This window comes from Plecotus auritus (assembly GCF_963455305.1).
Source record: "Plecotus auritus genome assembly, chromosome: 1".
In the NCBI taxonomy this organism is placed as follows: Eukaryota; Metazoa; Chordata; class Mammalia; order Chiroptera; family Vespertilionidae; genus Plecotus; species Plecotus auritus.
In genome coordinates, this window is record NC_137770.1 from 98,148,823 (window position 1) to 98,168,805 (window position 19,983).

Consider the following 19,983-nt stretch of genomic DNA (forward strand, 5'->3'; position numbering starts at 1 on the left):
AAAGACCAAACACAATCATCCACCCATTAGAATTAACATTGTGTTTCAGTGCTTTCCACTTAGTATCTGACTTGTGATTCTTCTGTTTTGTTTTCCAAATCTAAAAATACTCGTAAGTAAAATGAAAGGCACATATAAAGAAAACCTTTTTTCTCTCTTTATACTTGTTATTGAAAACTTGCCTTCTATAAATGATCTATGAAATTGTTGAATATATGGACAATCAGTATGTATTCATACTTAAATAAAATATATATAATTATGAAACCTATTTTACTTGAAGTTGTAGAATTTTAAGATTTACCTAGTTCATTTACATTTTAATTGCTTCATACAAAGTATTATTATAATAAGAAAAACTGAGCAAGGTTAGGAATATACAGTGAGTAGCCAAATGGTTCATATCACTGGAGGACAAAAAGAATAAAGATAGGATAGTTTTCACAATCATTTCAGACTAAGTAATATTTATAATGGTTTAAATAGGGTAATAAAAGTTTTATAAAGCTTTATTTTATGTGATATGTTCATAAGTTAATTAGGTAGCCTAAGCTTTAGGAGATTATACTATTATACTCTGTTCACGGCCTTCTAGTATAAGAAACGATGTTAAAATTTAAAAGCTGAAACGTTATGATAGAACTTAGTTTTTATACAGAATTCTTACCTTTTTACCCTATAGAATGAACATTGATGTATTCATGACTATTTGAGATTTATTGAAACAAAAAAGAACTTTAAAAAATTTGGTACAATTTCACCATTTTAAATAGCTTTCGTATAATAAAATAAGTAACAAAATTTCAGTAATTTCCATGACTATGTAGTGGAGAAGTTGTAACATGATATATGAAGTTATTGAATTGTATTAAAGATGAAATAACTCATCACCACTTCATTTTGACATGTTTATCTAGAATCTAGATATACAACTATGTATAGGAATGTAAAGGATGTAGTTTATTTTGAATGTCTAACCCTCATATCCAAGTTGTTAAATTATGTCATATTGACAGATTTCATGATTTTTCAGCTTTATAAACCTTTATAAACCTTCAGTGTCTTACAGCTACATCCAGCCTCTCCCACATGTTTTTTACTTCCTCTCTTTACACACACACACACACACACACACACACACACACACACACACACACCTTATTAGAACTACATAAGACTGTATTTCTGCTCTCCAACATGGTAGCCAATGGCTACATGTAGCTTTGAGTACTTGAAATGTGGGCAGTGAGTATGCAGACTTACAATGGAAGTTATAGTTCTTTTTTTCTTCTTCTTCTTATGGCTGGTCAAGCCAAAAACAAAACAAAACAAAACAAACTAAAAAAACAAAAACAAACCCTGAGCGAATATACAGAATACACAGTATCTAAGTAGCAAGTTTGCATTTTTTAAGTCAAGGATCCAAAAGTTACCAAATTTCCTGTGACTCCCAAATTAGAATCTGTGAATGATAAGCACCTGTGACCTACTAACCATGATTGTTATTATATCTAATATAATGTGCCAATGTAGTGAGTGCTCAAATTATGTTACAGAACATGCCATTTGCATTTCTTATTTTCTGAAATGGATTGAATTTACAGAATTATACTATTAATTTTATTTGTGTGGGATTGAATTTTCTTTCAGGATCTTTTGTCAAGATTTCTAAAATTTGAGGTCCTATTATTTCTGTAATTAATTTGTTTTATAATCTGATACAAACTTTATTAAACCACTAGTTATTAATTACAAGTTTTAACCACATTAAGTATTTCTATTATGTTTCTCTCATTGAATAAGGTAGCATTTTATTTTCCAGGTCCATGTCTTCTTATTTTTTTAATAAGACTTTTTCTTATATGTTATTTATTTTTATTATATTTTAATAAGTAAATATTTTGCTTTCAGCAAAACAAATTTTCACAGATAATAATAGCTAATATTTATCGAGTGAATTCTGTGCTGACACTTTTCTAAGAGATTATGTAATTTAAATAATTATATTCTCAAAACCTTTTGAAGTGGTTGCTATTATTATGTACTTTTCATTGATAAGAAGTTGGTGAGAGGTTACATAATTTGCTAAAAGTCATTCAGTTGTGTGGTAGAGCCAACATTAAAACCCTGAAGCCCATCTTAAGAGCTCATGCACTGATTCAGCTTGGCAGATCTAAACATACCAGTGTTCTAGTTGGAAGGTCTGCACTTTTCCCTTGTACACACTTCTATTAGGTAGGACCACTGTGACATGGAAGAAGTTTCTGATGTCTTTTTCTTTTATGTTTGGGGGAAAAACCATAGATGCAAATATGTGAAAAAACCTCCCTCCCCCCCAAAAGGAAACATAGTCAGAAATAATTTAGTAGAGGAAATAAGCAGTATTTGTATACACATAAAACTCTAGGAATTGGTAGAAGTTATTGGGAGCCACTAACTGATACTGTTGTTCTGATTTTGTTGAAACTAATACTCATTTAGAAAAATCTTTAACCATTGAGAAAAAGATAACATCTTTTGTTTAAAATGTGGGGTTACTGTAGTAATCCTATTATCACATCAACTTTATACCTACTTAACAGCAAAAAATACTTTATATCATTTTGATCTTACATAATGTGGTGATAGACAATATATAAAATAAACAATAAACATGAGGTTTTTATTCTTTCAATACTTATAAAATCAGATGCTACAGTATAAGTAATAACCTTTCAGAGGGAAAAAAAAAAGAGTTAAGGAAGTGGTGACCAGTTGTGTTAGCAAGTGTCAGAAAGCACATTAACAAATTACCTCCATTATAGTTCATTTTAGATACAAATTTACCTGATAGCACCAACATCTGAAGGAGCAGGATATCTATGTATTTCAATGTACTTGCCCATAGTACTTCTCTTACCCTTTCTTTTTACGCCAGTGAGCTCTCAGGTAGCTGCGATGTTGCTGTGCTGAGAAACCCCAGTAGATCCTTAGAGACAATTCTAACTCAACCACCCTGAAGAAACAGCTCAGTAAACAGCATTGACCCCCCAGGGGACCATCAAATCCGTTTACACAGATACCAGTTGTCACAAACTATTTACAAAGCCAGACAGAACAGAATTTCCCAGCCCCTAAGAATCCCTATTTGATTCTAGCCGCCTCCTCACTTCTGTATAGTAGTTGTGAAATAAGTTACCTTTGGCCATGAGTCATGATTTCTTGTGTAGCATCAATTCAGCTGAGTATATTAAACATTGACTAATGTATAATTGTCTGGAGACTTGAACTGAAAGGGGGTTCTAAAGCTTTCGTTCCTAAAATGGGAAATAGTGTAATGCTGTTAATTTTCTGGACTTAGGAACTGAGAATTTAATAACAAGGTTACCATTGAGACAGTTTGCAATACCATTATCTCTAGAAGTAAAGAGAGAATTTGTTAGATTATGAAAATGATCCATTGGAAACAGCATGAAAGTCACTAAAGAGATACAGGATTTTCAAAGCAGCCCGCCTAGGCACATGTATTAAGTATTAAATTCCAAAAAATATCTTCACTAAATCCGCCTATTTTGACCAAGTGAATAAATTATCTCTAGCAAAAGCTGTAAGTGCCATGTGAGGAATATCTAGTAGTAGTCTTCCATAACATCATTTTCAAATGGTTACAGGATACTAGTAAGTTTATATGGCAGTGGCAGCATTAGATAGTAATAGCAAAAATTGGGGAATTTGAAGTAATCAAATTCTTACATCCAAATAATACAGTGTGCCCATAGAAGAGCAAATACATAAAGGGACTGATAGTCGTCATGAAAATATTTCCTGTTGTTTAACTCAAAGGAAAGAAAGACCTCAGAGGCTTATGAATTATAAAGAAGAGATTGATAATTTATTCTCTAAGTCCATTTGGAGAAATAAATTTGAAGGGTAATAGTCTTAATGGTGAAATAATTAACAACAACATTGATTAAACACTGAAGCAAATTACTAAAGGAGGTTATAGAGTTTCCATTTTAAAACGTGTGGGAGAGAAGAATCAATAGTCTTAGCTTTAAGCATTCGTCTGCCTGCATATGAGAGTTTTAATCAAAAGTGAAAGTGTTCATTTAAACATTTATCTAATTGACTGGTTTGTAAAACAGAGCCATAACTTCACTTTTTGTTGTATTTTATTGATTTATATTTCCATATGTAATGCTTTTTCAGGTGATGGGTGATACCAACAGCTCAACTAAAACTTTTAAAAAATATATTTTTATTAATTTCAGAGAGGAAGGGAGAGGGAGAGAGAGATAGAAACATCATTGATGACAGAGAATCATTGATCAGCTGCCTCCTGGATGCCCCACACTGGGGTTGGAGCCTGCAACCCGGACATGTGCCCTGACCGGGAATTGAACCCTTACCGCCTGGTTCATAGGTCAGCACTCAACCACTGAGCCACGCCCAACGGGCTCAACTAAAACTTGAATAGCTTCATCCTGTTATCACTTCATAAAGACCTTTATCCTGGGTTGGAGAGTTCAGGAAAAATAATTGAAGATTGAATTAGAGTCTCTAAGTGCTATTTTTTCCTCTTGGTTGGAGAAGGTACTAACTCAGAAATTGAATTTCAGTTGGGCTTGGAATAAGGTGATGAAAATTTGGCAAGGTGCAACAGGATAGAGTAGTATCTTAAAATCTGACTTGAAAAGTTAAAGTGCAACTTACTCTCAAATGTTTCAGAAAAATTATATATGTGTAGGTAGGCAGATAGATACAGAGAGAACGGATAATAAAGCAAGTATAAGAAAATGTTAACATTTGGGGAATATGGATGAAGGGTACATAGAAATTATTTGTAATAGTTGCACTATTTTTGCAACTTTTTATAAGGCTAAAATTATTTCAAAAGGGAAAAGGAAATGACTGTTATCCACAATCATTTCTTGTTGCCTTTCTCATCTCTGTCCTAGTGTGTTTATGCAGTCTGTGAAGTATTTTGCATTTGACTCTGATTTCTCAGTTTCTTGCCATTTTCCTGGATGATTTTAGTGTCTTCAGAGTTAAGCTTTTCATTACCCTGAGTCCTTGATTTCCTCCTCTCCAGGTACCTTCACTATCAGTCTATTTCATCAACCCATTCCCAGTTAAATCACATCTTGGACTTTGTTTTTACATGTTGCTCATTTTAGAAATGTTCACCTTCTGACTACACCATCTTGTCATGTTCATGTAAGAAATGACTGTGTTTTTCCTAAAGTTATTCCTTTTGTTCTGAGCCTATTCTTCCTGTTCTTTTCTTATTCTTATAGTCTGTTACTTTTTCTTTATTTCTCCAAGCTTAAATCCATTGGCAGTTCATTAGTTTGCATATTCCTACTTGTTTTTTTTTGTTTGTTTGTTTGTTTTGTTTTGTAACAAATGTCTTTGTGAAATCTTCCTAGTGTTTACAGTTGAGCGTCAGTATATTTAGCCATTGTATTTGGTCTCTATATCCCTAGTGGAATCCTTCCTTATCACATTGTATTCAAATGATTAGGTCAGTTTGCTTTCTTCAGTGTATTATAGAGTCCTTGATGGGGGAGGGGTGTGTGTGTCTGTTTCTTACTTGTAATTTTGTGTGTTTTTAAAAAATATATTTTTATTGATTTCAGAGAGAAAGGGAGAGGAAGAGAGAGATAGAAGCATCAGTGATGAGAGGGAATCATTGTTTGGCTGCCTCCCTGCACGTTTGACCGGGCCCGCAACCCAGGCATATGCCCTTAACCAGAATCGAACCCAGGACTCTTCAGTATGCAGGCTGATGCTCTATCCACTGAACTCAACTGGCTAGGGCTTGTTTTTGTTTTTCTAGTACTTGTCACATGACATATCACACTATGGGTTTTCCATGAATTATTAAATGAATGAATAAATTAATTAGAGGAGTCAAACTTTCTATATAAATGGTTGAATTCTGATATAGAATAATGCAATATGGCAGAGTAGGAAAGCACCAAGAATATTCAAAGAATTTAAGCAATATTTGCTAAAATAGTAAGTAAATAAATAAATAAATAAAAGGCAGACAGAAAGGGAAATTTTATAAATCAGCCTTGTTTTCTCTAAAGTAAAATCAAAGTCTCCATAGAAGAGTATGGATAGTCTGATTTACAGAGCAGGCCCCAAATGTCTGATGAACAGTTATAGTTAGGAATCTAAAATGCTGAGCAAGAGTAGAAACATCCAGAATTAATCAGAGCCTATTCACACAGTACAGGGTTCTTAAAAAATATTAAACACTTAGAATTGAAATCCAGAAGTGGGTTAGGACTTGTTGAGTTCATTTTAATAATAGTAAGAAGGGTTCTAATTACTCCTATGCAGGAGGGACCAGCAAGGAGTCCTCTTATTGGGAAGCTCCCACCTCTCCTCTGAATTGGGAAGTGATAGCAGTCACAGGTGGAGAGGCAGTGAGTTACCAAGAAATCAACAAATCACAAATTTGACGTTAGGTTAGCGGAAGTAGTTATAATTGTAGTAAGCAAATAGCAAGTATAGATATAAAGGATGGGGTAAATTAAACAGTAGAAGGTTAGGAATAAAAAAACTGAAAGGAGAAAGGTGCTAAACTAGACACAAAAATACAGAGGCAAAAAATATAGGACAATTTGTAGATAATGCAAAGTTTGGTACCAAAATCAGGTCAGAGAGTTAAGACTGAAGATTCTGAAGCAGTTGGTATGGTGTTGGCATAAGCAACTGGGGACGATTTATAGCTGGCATATCCTTTTACTTTATGATGAATCTTTGTGCCTCATAAACTGGAGCATAGTATAAGCCCTAATAGTTATTTTTTGATATGTCCCTAGGGACACTTTTTGTTATTTGATAAATTGCTTTCAGTAACTATTTATAATTTCCTTTCATTTGAATTACAAGTTCTCTGTGAGTGTTGAAAAGCATGGTTTGTTAATGATATAGTAGTATTCCTGAGAGCCCATTTATAAAATTCTTGTTCAGATTTTGGGGGTTACATGCGACCAGCCTTTTCTAGAAAAATAGCATGATGAACATCTAAAGCCAACCAAATACACGTTTTGAAATGTCAAGAAGCAGCAAATTATCTCCAGAAACCTATAATTGTTATATTTTAAACCAAAATAGAATATAGTGTTGAAATTTTATAGGTATTTTATATATGTAATTATGATAGCACATTTTCCCAATTCATTCCCCCAAATAAAGTGAAATCAAGAGTAATTTACTAAAATGTTGTCTAATCTAGCTTCAGCCACCAAAAAGAAAATGTCCACAACATGGAGTTTATAACTGCCTCTAATTTCAGCATATATACAGGCAAAAAATTTCCTTTTAAAGAAAGAATACTTTGTGAGAATTATCTTATCTATAAATGTCCCATTTTGTTTTTATTTTAAAACTACTTTCTCTGCCTCAAAAGAATTTTAAATTTGGCTGGTTGCAGATGGCATCACCAAGAAGCAGATGATACTTACCTGCTTTTTACAGTTTTGCTTTTTAATGTTTCTGGTGGATATAATAAAGTTTTACTTACAATCAGTGTTTGTGCCTATTGATCTAATGTACTGGTGAAAGTGTTTGTTTTGTGCACTTGTGTTTGTGTCATTTTCTTCCCAAAAAATAAGATATACATTATTCTTTTGAAATAGCTATCATTTACTAGTTATAGCTTAAAATAATTTTTATGAGATAGCAAGGAATTATGAAACAGATCCTCTAATGTACAACACATACCTGATAAAATGGGAGTTAAAATAATTTTAATATTCATTTTATAATATTATGATGATGGTTACAAAAATAATAGCTAACACTTATTGATGTGCCCGACACTAGGCCAAGTTTTTTGCATGTATTAACTCAGTTAATCCTCACAACAACTGAGGTAACTTATTACGTTCCCATTTTAAAAACGAGACTGAGGTGTGGGTGTGTTTTCTTGCCCGAAGTTATGCACTTGGCAAAGCTGGAATTCTGATCCAGACAGTCTGATATTAAGAGTTCCTTGTACAATATTACTTCACTATAATCACTAACTTATTGCAACCTAGTTTTCAAAGTTTAGGAAGAAAAAGTAATCTGGAAATAATACCTCTAAATCAGTGCTTTTCAAGTTTGATTGCATGCTGGAGTCATCCAATCACTCCCAGATATTTTGATTTCATTAATATAAGATGGGTCTGGGCTATTGGATTTCTAGAAATGCCTCAGGTTATTCCAACCCGAATCCAATGTTTAAACCACTGTCCTAAATGCTGTCTCACTGTGGGAATGGAAATATTCATGGCAGAATCACACTGTTCATGCTTATGTGATCACAATAGGAGTAAGACTAATAAGTACATGTTTAAAGCTCTGAGAGCATTTATTTCCACAAAAATATTCATTTGAATGATTTAATATGTAGCTATGGTTTTTCTTATATTATATGTGTTTTTAATTTAAATAGCCCCAAGTTATATTGAACATGAGACTACAAGGAGAAATAAAAGTACACAACCAGATGAACAACTGACTGAGAATTCTAAGGGAAGCAATCATCAGAAATGCAATGAATTAGTTAACGAAGCCACGTGTGAGGACACACAACTGCCAGAGCAGAAGTCAAGGAATTTTCCTCATCCAGGTGGTGAGACATCTCACTGCATTACTGGAAAATCCAAGTGAGTGCCAGCAGCCTTAGATCCAGAGTGTAAGAATTGGGAGAACTCCTTTCGTCTTCCTCCCTCACTTCATTCTCCCTTCCTTCTTTCTGGTGTGAGCTGAGTTTGATATATCATTAACATATTAAAATTTGGGGAATCTACCAGAGTTTTCTACTGTTTTCCATTACATCAATATGATGTCTCTAGATCAGCGATTTTCAACCTTTTTCTTCTCATGGCACACACAAACTAATTACTAAAATTCTGTGACTCACAAAAAAATGTATTTTTGACAACATGACAAAAAAGGTATAATTGTGATTCATTCCTATTGGATAACTATTGTTGTGTTGGTTGTTGTCATTTTTTTTATTTGACATATTTTAAAAATTCTTGTGGATTTTCTGATTGAAAATTGCTGGTCTAGATTGCCAAGTGAAAAAGCACAAGATGAGTTTGAATAAAGGCTATGAAGTCTTATTCTTTTTAGTTAAATACTATTTTCTGTGATCTTTTATTATGGATCTGGAAATAACTGTTGAGTTGATATTAATGGGATTTTCTTTTTATCAGAGCCCAAACCTAGTAGCTCCAGAACAAAATAAGCCCAGAGATGTGGTTTTGGTTACCATTATTTTTTATTTAAATGAATTTGAATGCTTTTAGAAGGGCCTTGTGCACTTTAATATACCTTTGTTATTTTACAGTCTGCAGCTTTTACTTATTTACCTTCCCTACCTGTCCCATGAAGGGATTTGAATTTGTGACATCTGTCACTTTTACCTATGGGATTAAGGTACTTTCATAATTAGTCATGTATTATGAAAATACTATATTAGAAAATTTCAGTGACTGATAAAATTATATTTTCAGTTCAGACAAAATTTTATTTTATAAAATATCTATAATAATAAAAGCATAATATGCTAATTAGACTGGACAGATGAAAGACCTTCTGGAAGTCCTTCTTGATGACCTTCCAGACAAAGCGGGGGCTGCAAGGGCCAAGGCAAGCCGCCGTGGCTGCGAGGGCTGAGTACCTTGAATTTCTTGCATCAGGCCTCTGATATTTTCATAATTTTACACAGGAAACAGCTATTTCTATTTACTTTAAATTATTCAATAGATATACTAGGTGTACCAGTTAATGCAGATTATTTTTCAATAGATGGAGTTACACATATGTTGATATATATGCAATTTGATATGTATGCTATTTTGTTGTATTGACAACAAGCTTCAAAATTTCATATGTCAAATTTTCTGAAGGTGTTAACATGATAGATATTTTTACGCTTAAAAATGTCGAATTTCATGCCAAAAAAAGAGCATTTGTGGGAAGTTTTAATTCATTACTTTATTTTGAGGAAAAAGTCATCATATACTTCGGGAAGCTTATGGTGAACATGCTCCATCTCAAGATACTTGTGAATGCTGGTTTAAACACTTTAAAAGTGATTATTTCTATGTGAAAGACAAAGAACGTCCAGGTCAACCGAAAAAGTTTGAAGACCAACAATTACAAGCATTATTGAATGAAGATGCGTGTCAAACTCAAAAACAACTTGCAGAAAGATTAAACATTGCTCAGCAAACAATTCCCGATCATTTACAAGCAATGGAAAAGATTGTAAAGGAAGGAAAATGGGTGCCACATCAACTGAACCAAAGACAAATGGAAAACCGAAAAATCATCAGTAAAATGTTGCTGCAGCTTTGCAGACGCCACCGCCCCGAAGCCTCCCGTGACCAGCCATGGTGAACCCGACCGTGTTCTTCGATGGTGAGCCCTTGGGCCACATCTCCTTCGAGCTGTTTGCAGACTAAGTTCCAAAGACAGCAGAAAACTTCCGTGCTCTGAGCACTGGGGAGAAAGGATTTGGTTATAAAGGTTCCTGCCTCACAGAATTATTCCAGGATTTATGTGCCAGGGTGGTGACTTCATACCCCATAATGGCACAGGCGGCAAGTCCATCTATGGGGAGAAATCTGAGGATGAGAACTTCATCCTGAAACATATAGGTCCTGGCATCTTGTCCTTGGCAAAAGCTGGACCTAACACAAACGGTTCCGTTTTTTATCTGCACTGCCAAGGCTGAGTGGTTGGATGGCAAACGTGTTCTTCGGCCAGGTGAAAGAAGGCATGGATATTGTGATGGCCATGGAGCGCTTTGGGTCCAGGAATGGCAAGACCAGCAAGAAGATCACCACTCCTGACTGTGGACAGCTCTAATAAATTTGACTTGTGTTTTATCTTTACCACCAGACCATTCCTTCTGTAGCTCAGGAGAACACCCCTTCACCCCAATTTGCTTGGAATGTTCTATAATCATTGTGCTCTTGCCAGTTCATTGGGTTCCATAATTTCCTTACCCCTTCCCAGTCTAGCTGGATTGCAGAGTTAAGTTTATGATTATGAAATAAAAACTAAACAGTTGTCTGTCAAAAAAAAATGTTGCTTCAATGGCACGAAAGAAAGTCTTTTTTGTATCAAATTGTGACTGGTGATGAAAAGTGGATTTATTTTGAGAATCCCAAATGCACAAAATCATGGGTTGATCCAGGTCAACCATCAACATCAACTGCAAGGCCAAATCGCTTCGGAAAGAAGACAATGCTCTGCGTTTGGTGGGATCAGGAAGGTGTAGTGTATTATGAGCTTCTAAAACCAGGTGAAACCATTAATACTGATTGCTACCAACAACAATCAATTTGAACCACATTTTGATCATAAAACGATGAGAATGGGCCAGAACAGTGGTCGGCAAACTGCGGCTCGCGAGCCACATGCGGCTCTTTGGTCCCTTGAGTGTTCTAACGCCACTTCTTCAAAATAGACTCGCCCAGGCCGAAAACTGACTTCTGTCCATGGGCCACGAAGTTTCAGTCTCACTGTACGTGTGCGCCCGCACGTGGTATTTTGTGGAAGAGCCACACTCAAGGGTCCAAAGAGCCGCATGTGGCTTGTGAGCTGCGGTTTGCCGACCACTGGGCCAGAAGACACGGCAAAATAATTTTGCTTCATGATGACGCACCACCACACACTTCAAAACCAGTTAAAGACACGTTAAAAGATCTTGCCTGGGAAGTATTAACTAACCTGCTGTATTCACCAGACCTTGCTCCTTCAGATTACCACTTGTTCTGGTCGATGGCACACGCACTTTCTGAGCAGCACTTCAAAACATATGAAGAAGTGGAAAATTGGGTCTCTGAATGGTTTGCCTCAAAACAAAAGTTCTATTGGGACAGTATCCACAAATTACCTGAAAGATGGGGAAATGTGTAGCTAGCGATAGAGATTACTTTGAATAAAGCACTTTTGATGTCTCTTGAAATTATCGTGTTTTCTTTGATTATAAAATCTGCATTATTAACTGGTACACCTAGTATTAATATGTTCCTGCGTCTTAGCATTGAGTTATATTCTTACTGAAGTACAGATTAGAGTACATTTTGGGGGAGTAGGGATGAGTGAAGAGGTGACAAACATTTTATAACCACATGAGAAAAATAAATAGTAGAGGTTGGGCTAAAGCCAGAATGTGAGATATCTAGGACAATTTCAACAGAAGATGCACATGGTAAGTAGAGCTGCACTGACTGTCCCAGGCCTCACTGCTTACTTTCTTCTGAGAGACTCTAAGATGTACCTCTACTTATAAATATAATGCCATCAAAAAACTGCCCATTGCTTTTCCCTTCCCTTGCTTTATACTACCTGCTAATAAATTGACATCTTCTCAAATAGCATGCAAAATGTCAAAAAAGATGTTTTGCTTACTGTTAAATATTACAGGAAAAAGTTTTCATATTTAATATGTTTTAAATTTAATAATGAAAATATTACACTGTCAACCAAATTGAAAGAAAATTATGATTACTGTTCTCACTTTCAGGAAAGTGAAAGAAGTATCTAGTCCTGACCAAAAGTTCAAATTAAATTAATATTCACAGCCCCTAAAACCTGAATTCTTTAAGTACACAAAACCATGAGTCTCTACAGATGTTACTAAATGCTTTCCACAGATTTACCTCTCTCTGTTGACAGAGTAACACCTCTGTGAAATTGATATATTTATTCTTTTCATCCATAGGATTTTATTAGTGCATAAAAAGAAATTTAAAATTAAGTAACTTTATATATTTCTTTGTAAAATTAAATTTGTCCCTCCCCATTTGAAGGGTAAAATTTATAGGTCCTGTATAGTAGAAATTATATGTTTATGTTGTTTAATAAATAGTTTTCTTTATTACAGCAGTATGGAGCATACAGATAATGATTTGCATTATGAATGTATGATACCTTGTCAAGTTACTTCAGACTTAAATAAAGAGAAGACTATTACATTTCTTCAAACAGAATTGGACATTCTCAGAGCAAGCCATAAAAAGGTACCTTATAGAAAAACCTATTAATTGTACAGTGTTTTATCTGTTGACTTTCTAAACTTGCTTTGCTATCCATCACAGTTCAGTTTTACTGTGTATTTTTATCCTTTAACAGTAGCTTTAGGTTGTTGCCATATCATGCCATCAGGGTATGATTGAGTTGAGAGATTGTCTATAAACAGCAATTCTTTGGTTGTCTGCCTTTGCTGGCCTGTGATACCACTTCCTTTTGCATAAATCTATGATACTTCAAGTAGATACATGAAGAAAAAAAGATCAATTCAGGTTTTACTGCAGTAAAACTTATAGTATTTTGGAGAATGAGGAATTTAATGCACTACTTTTCTGTTTTTGGGGAGATATATATATATATATATGTTTTTTACAGAGAGGAAGGGAGAGGGATAGAGAGTTAGAAACATCGATGAGAGAGAAACATCAATCAGCTGCCTCCTGCACACCCCGTACTGGGGATGTGCCCACACCCAAGGTACATGCCCTTGACCGGAATCAAACCTGGGACCCTTCAGTCCGCAGGCCGATGCTCTATCCACTGAGCCAAACCGGTTAGGGCGACGGTGACTTTTCTGTTTTTATTAATGTCTTTGCCCTGTATTTCACCTCAAAAATATATGTAATTAAACTTTAAAGTATCAGGGTTTGGCAATATCTTAATTTACCTTATCGTATACTGCTGTATTTTGTCCAATCCAATTTGTTATGTCACGTTTTACCTTTTCTCTGTTTTTAGTTACATTCCTTTGAACATTAAATAATATTATTAAATAACTAGAGGCCAGTGCATGAAATTTGTGCACTTGGCAGGGGTGTGCCCCTCAGCCTGACCTGCACCTTCTCGCAGTCCGGGAGCCCTCAGGGGATGTCCAACTGATGGATTAGGCCCACTGACGTCAGCTGGACATCCTTAGTGCTGTCACAGAGGCGGGAGAGGCTCCCACCACCAACTGCTGCACTCACCAGCTGTGAGCCCAACTTCAGGTTGAGCAGCGCTCCCCCTGTGGGAGCACACTGACCACCAGGGTGCAGCTCCTGCATTGAGCGTCTGTCCCCTGGTGGTCAGTGCATGTCATAGCACCGGTCGTTCCTACGTTCAGTTTGCATATTAGCCTTTTATTATATAGGATGTTCACTTTTGTATGCCTTCTGTTTTTTTAACCTCTTCATACTTGTCTGATTTTAATATTTCAATATTCTAGTTGTTGACCTAATCAAACTGAAGCATGATATTAGGAATGTTGCTCATATGTGATGGAAAACAGCACAAATGACAAAATCTGAGGGAGGAATTAAAAAAAAACAACAACGTTTGGAGGGATTCCATATGAGAGCTGTAGATTTTTCTGTACTTTCATTTAGCAGTTATTTACTGCATGCCAATATGAATCAGGTGCCAGTGCCAATCTCAATGGATTATGGGCTAGCATTCTCCAAGGGAGATCAGTTTCAGATAGTAAGATTATTATCTAATTAATTTTGTTTCAAAATATGAAAAATACTAAGAGAAGCTGAAAAGCTGTGCTGTCCATTATTTATTTAGGATAGTCCCTCCCAAGTCTTTGCCTTTAAGACAATAGAATTGATCAGATTGCTTTTTGCTGTATTTATTTTTAATAATTGTGTTGTTCCCTCTTTAATTTTATTTGCCTGCACACACACACACACAAATAAAATGTATATCATAATGTTTTTATAGTTTTTATGTCATTATAGGTAATTAATTATAAAATACCTTCAAACCTTAAATATTGTGTGTTTTTTTCCTCCCTGGAGTTATGTATTTAGGCAGCTAAATGTAACATATTTATATTAGAAAAAACCAGAATTTTACTTTGGGATTAATTATATTTGTAGAAGAAATTTGTCAAATAAGAATCTGTGTTTTTTTCAATATGTTTAAGCTTCAAGAAAAACTGTCTAAAGAAGATAAAGAACAGAGAAAACTAAAGCTGAAGTTGGAACTCTATGAGAAAGCAACAGAAGCTCAAATTGCTGAGAAGACAGCAGGTATGGTAGATGAATTGTAACATATAGCCTTAAGAAATATGCACAAGGTTATTGTATTATGTGGCTTGGTGAATACTAGCATACCAGCTATTTGCCAAAGGAGGGAAGCTCTGTCCTTTTTTTTTTTTTTTTTTGGCTGCTTAGAAAATAGGTGGCTTTAACATCCTGGCTCTGGTATTAGTGAGAGCTTTACCTGTATTCATACTGATTTGGGCATTAAATGCATTGTTAACACCATGTCAATCCAATCACAAAAAGGTTGTTTGTTTTGTTGGAAGGGCCTGAACAAACAAGGGGAAATAATGATTACCAGTGGCTCTACCTTTCAACCAGCAGTTCAGATACCACTTATTGTTTTAGCTCTTTGAGAGGAAATACTTCTCCTTTGTATGAAGGTAGTCATATATTCATTGCCAGTGGAAACCTACATTTCATTTAAAAATCTATTTAATGCAATTAATAAATTTTTATCTGATAATGTGGATGATAGAGGTAATATTTTCTCTGAGCTTAAAGTGAAAGGTTGCCAAAGTTTAAGATTATAAATGACTCCCTTAAATATATTTTGTAGTCTATCTTTATTTACAGGTCTTTGTGAGGAGAACATTTTTAAATATGTCTGTGTTATATTACAAATATGATCAGATGAATTCCAATAATTATGATCTCTCATCTATATACTCATATATACCTCTGTGACTCTACCTCACACTGTTCTAGTGTATTAAGGAAAGAGAAATTTCATAGAATAATAGCAATTAACATGCAGAGGCATTTTAAAGATTATTTTAACATTTTTACATCAATTTAGAATGATTTTAAGGAATAATTATATTTTGTGACTAATTAAAGTTATAATCATACTTTATAAGCCACTTAACCTTAGTTACATATATGAAAAAATTATGATCAGAGACATTAGCAGATACAGTCTGTCTTCAAAATATTACTGTACAAAGCAGAATTAAATATCACTATGAAAATATAGGCAAAATGACTATAAATAAATACTCCAGCTAAAATACCGGATGATTGTTTTTCTGTTAAACTACCATGATTTTTTAGGGTGGGGAAAATAGGGGAGTAATGTATTTTAAGGAAAATTAACAGTATATTAAAAACAAATGATGCATATATATACTCAGAACAATTTGAAAGTTTCTTGGCTGTTTACTAGGAAGATATTACAAGAAGTACATTTGTTTTAAGGTGCTTGCATCATAATTTAACTTTGTATGTGTCTTAGAGAAGATATTTAATAAGATTTAGGCCATTAAGACCAAAAATTATGAATTAATATGTCTGCATAGCTCTTGGAGGGGAAGAGTCATAAAGCAAAATTACTTACTCTTTAAACTTTTGTATAATGTAGCTAATCATATACTTCAAATATTTATTTATTGGTATATATTTAAGGGTTCCCTTTGACTAAATTATGAATCATATATGCATTAAATGGGAAGAATTTGATTGCTTTATGATTCTTATTAATCAAATATTTATCATTAATGATTTTTTAAAGTAAATGTTAAAATTTAGAAACATGTTTAGTATGTTTTTATAGCCTCCTAAATTGATGAAAATAATAATGCTATATAGTTTCTCTGGACAAAGCAATCTCATTTTAGAAAAAGATGACCAATCACTTAGTTTATAAGTATAAATTTTTAGAATGTATCTTTACTTTTTAATGTTTCAGTTCTATTTTATTGAAAAAAGATTAAAGATACTTGTGACATTAGAGAGAATTATTATTGTAATATGTGAAAATAAAAAAATCTGAATTGCTCAAGAAATTCTTTGGTTTGAAGCTACAAGAAATTTATTAACTGACCCTTGGTAGACTCATGAACTTTTTCATATTTTCTCATACATACTGTTGTAAATAGCTTATCTTCTACCTATGAGAGGTCAGAAGGCAAAACACCATAACAAAAACAACTATGTCAGTACCTGAATAGAAAGGGGAGCATTATAGAACTATAGTTACATGTTTTATTTAGTGTCATATGAAAGAATAAATAATCAATGGATGCTTGTTTCTATCACTGCTCATTTTCATATTTGAAATAAAAAGTGTGTTTGGTAAAGTACATTACAAATATGCACATACATTTAAGTATTATAATATACTTAAGCAAGATGTAAATATCTTAAAAGTCAAGATATTTCACATTAAAAAAATAAGTGCAGAAACATCCTGAACTACACATTGGAAATTGCAACTGGGATACAAATATAAATATATGTCAATTGGCATTTCAAATAAAATGTTAATAAAATGCAGGTACTCAAGGAAATAGGAGTTTTTTCATTTGAATATATAAAGTATAAAGATTTATATATAAAGATATTCACATATGAGTGTTATTACAGCAAGAGAACCAAAATCAATCTAATAAAAAGGGAATGGTTAAATAAACGAAGGGGCATTTATGTGAGACATGCAGTAATTAAAATAATTTCTGAGGAATGTTTGATGAGATGAGAAAATGTTTATGACAATATTAAGAAAAATGTAGGGGAAGACTGTATTTATCATATAATCAAAAAAATATATATATGAACAGGGTGTCCCAAAAAATTGCTAGCTCAATTTTGAAAATGGAGGGTATTTTAATAAATACTGCCTTTATAATTATTCAAAGTGTATGCATACACTTTTGGGGACACCCTGTATATACGTGTATATTTTATTAAACAAGAGGCAGCCCTGACCAGTGTGCCTTAGTTGGTTGGGCGTCATTCCACTCGTGGAAAGGTTGCCAGTTCAATTCCCAGCTTCAGGGCACATGCCTTGGTTGCAGGCTTGATCCCCGGTGGGGGCATGCAAGAGGCAGCAGATCTAGTATCACTCTCACTTGATGTTTCTCTCTTCTCCTCTCTCTCTCTCTCTCTCTCTCATAAAAAATAAACAAATAAAAAAATAAAATCAATAAAAAAGAGGCAAATTTTAGTAGTATTAATGGATGCATTAATGTTTCAATCAACAGCAGGTTTTCTCCAGTGAGCATGAATTAGATTTTGTATTAGAAAAAGTAAATGTTATTTTTAAAAGATGTGATTTTTTAAAAAAGTTACATGCTTTCTAATCTTAAAATAATTCCTGTGGATAAGTTTAACACATAAAGAATACATAAAGCAAACTTTTATGAAATTCATATGATGCCTGTGATCAAATTTTGCCATCCTACCCATGCCATTTTTCTTTCATTTCAGATTTGCCCCTTATTTATTTTTGTGTCTTTATGTGTAACTTATGTACATATTAATCATTTTATCTTCCCAGATGATGGTATAATTTCTAAGAATAAGAATCTTGTATAGTCAGAACCACATAAAACAAAAGGTGCCCAGTTCTGTGTGAGGCAGAATGAAGTAATGGAAAGACCAAAAGCCTTGGAGTCAGATTGACCCAAATTTTGATCACAGCTTTGACTTAATAAGGGTAGACTTTGGACAAGTTATTATATTCTCTCTGGAATTTACTTTCTCCCATGTAAAATGTGAATACTAACTAATTTCCCAGATTATTTTAAGGATTAGAGGGAATAATAAAAATACCTAATATATACTCAGTAAATTATAGCTAATATTAATATTTGATTATTTTTATCTTTACGAAATTCTTAAACTTTTGATAATGTAAAAAGTTTTGAAAATACTTTTTCTATTTAGCTTTTAATTAAAATTAACGGTTCACTGTTTATAAATGGAAAAGTGAAAGAAAAAAATTGGAAATAAAAGATTAGATGAGAGTAATTACTGTTGAGATATATGTATTTATTAGCATTAGTGCATATTACTTACATGTGGATCTGAAATAAAATAAATGGGATACAGAGAATTTGGGATTTAATCTAAGGTGTACCTACGATAAGCCTTCATGTAGACTGTCGTAATAGTAGGAAGCCCGTTTCCTTTGCTTCCCTGATGGTTTTTACATGATGTGAATTCTGTCATTCGAATGTGATCTCCTGAGAGTTTGAAACAGTTGTGTCCTTTATGATAAAATCTCAAATGGTTGCCCTAGCCGGTTTGGCTCAGTGGATAGAGCGTCAGCCTGCGGACTGAAGGGTCCCAGGTTCGATTCTGGCCAAGGGCACATGCCCAGATTGTGGGCTCGATCCCCAGTAGGGGGCGTGCAGGAGGCAGCCGATCGATGATTCCCTCTCATTATTGATGTTTCTATCTCTCTCCCTCTCCCTTCCTCTCTGAAATCAATAAAGAAGTATATTAAGAAAAAAAAATCTCTAATGGTTGACCCTTTTACCTTCGCCTTCTTTATTGACATCACCATCATCACTGACTGTTTTTATTAGGCACTGTATAGGAACTGCGCAAACTTTTTAAAAATTCAAACAAGAAATATTTATTGAGGGGTCGTTATGTACTAGGCACTGCGTTAGACAGTGAATGTACATCAGCAAATGGACAGATGTGTAATTTCAAACATTCTTTTGTGTTCAGTCACTTCTTACTCATAATACAGCATTGCAGTAGGTGCGGTTCAATGCTCACACTTCCGATTCAGACCTTTGTTTTATTATTATTGTTTTTAGCTCTTATCTCGTGTAAGTTACAGCCTCCCTAAACTTTGGCTAAACCCTACTTTATAGGTTGCTGAGACGTTTAAGTGAGATAATGTTCACGAATGCTTAACCCATTGAAGGCACTCAATAAGTGGAAATTATGATGATAAGATGATATCACTATCTTGTTTTCTTAAGATTTCTTGATCTAAGAAGTTCATATTCAAAGTGTAGCTAATATAAGTAACTGTCCCACAGCTATTTATGCATATTTTGTTTATGAAAAAATTGATATGTATTTCTTTTTAAAAATAATTTAAAAGTATTTTTATTTTATTTATTCTCTGCAGTTTTTAGTTTTCCTTTATTTTCAGATTTAATTTTATTTGGAAAGTATGAAAATC

General features: G+C 33.9%; 1 protein-coding gene and 1 pseudogene across 5 annotated transcripts in view; both read left to right on the forward strand.

Annotated features, from left to right (window-relative positions):
- MIPOL1 (mirror-image polydactyly 1) overlaps positions 1 to 19,983 on the forward strand; it is a 357,237-nt gene that overhangs the window by 71,381 nt on the left and 265,873 nt on the right. For 2 of the 4 annotated variants that reach the window (XM_080641822.1, XM_080641824.1), the window contains exons 4-6: positions 8,435 to 8,648; positions 12,890 to 13,025; positions 14,942 to 15,047. In XM_080641822.1, coding sequence (XP_080497948.1) covers positions 8,435 to 8,648; positions 12,890 to 13,025; positions 14,942 to 15,047 — 456 coding nt within the window. The remainder of the gene's footprint in view (positions 1 to 8,434; positions 8,649 to 12,889; positions 13,026 to 14,941; positions 15,048 to 19,983) is intronic. The other 2 variants (XM_080641823.1, XM_080641825.1) reach the window with 1 other exon arrangement.
- LOC308234317 (peptidyl-prolyl cis-trans isomerase A-like) lies at positions 10,344 to 10,863 on the forward strand (annotated as a pseudogene). The gene has a single exon. The product of its transcript is annotated as a peptidyl-prolyl cis-trans isomerase A-like (transcript).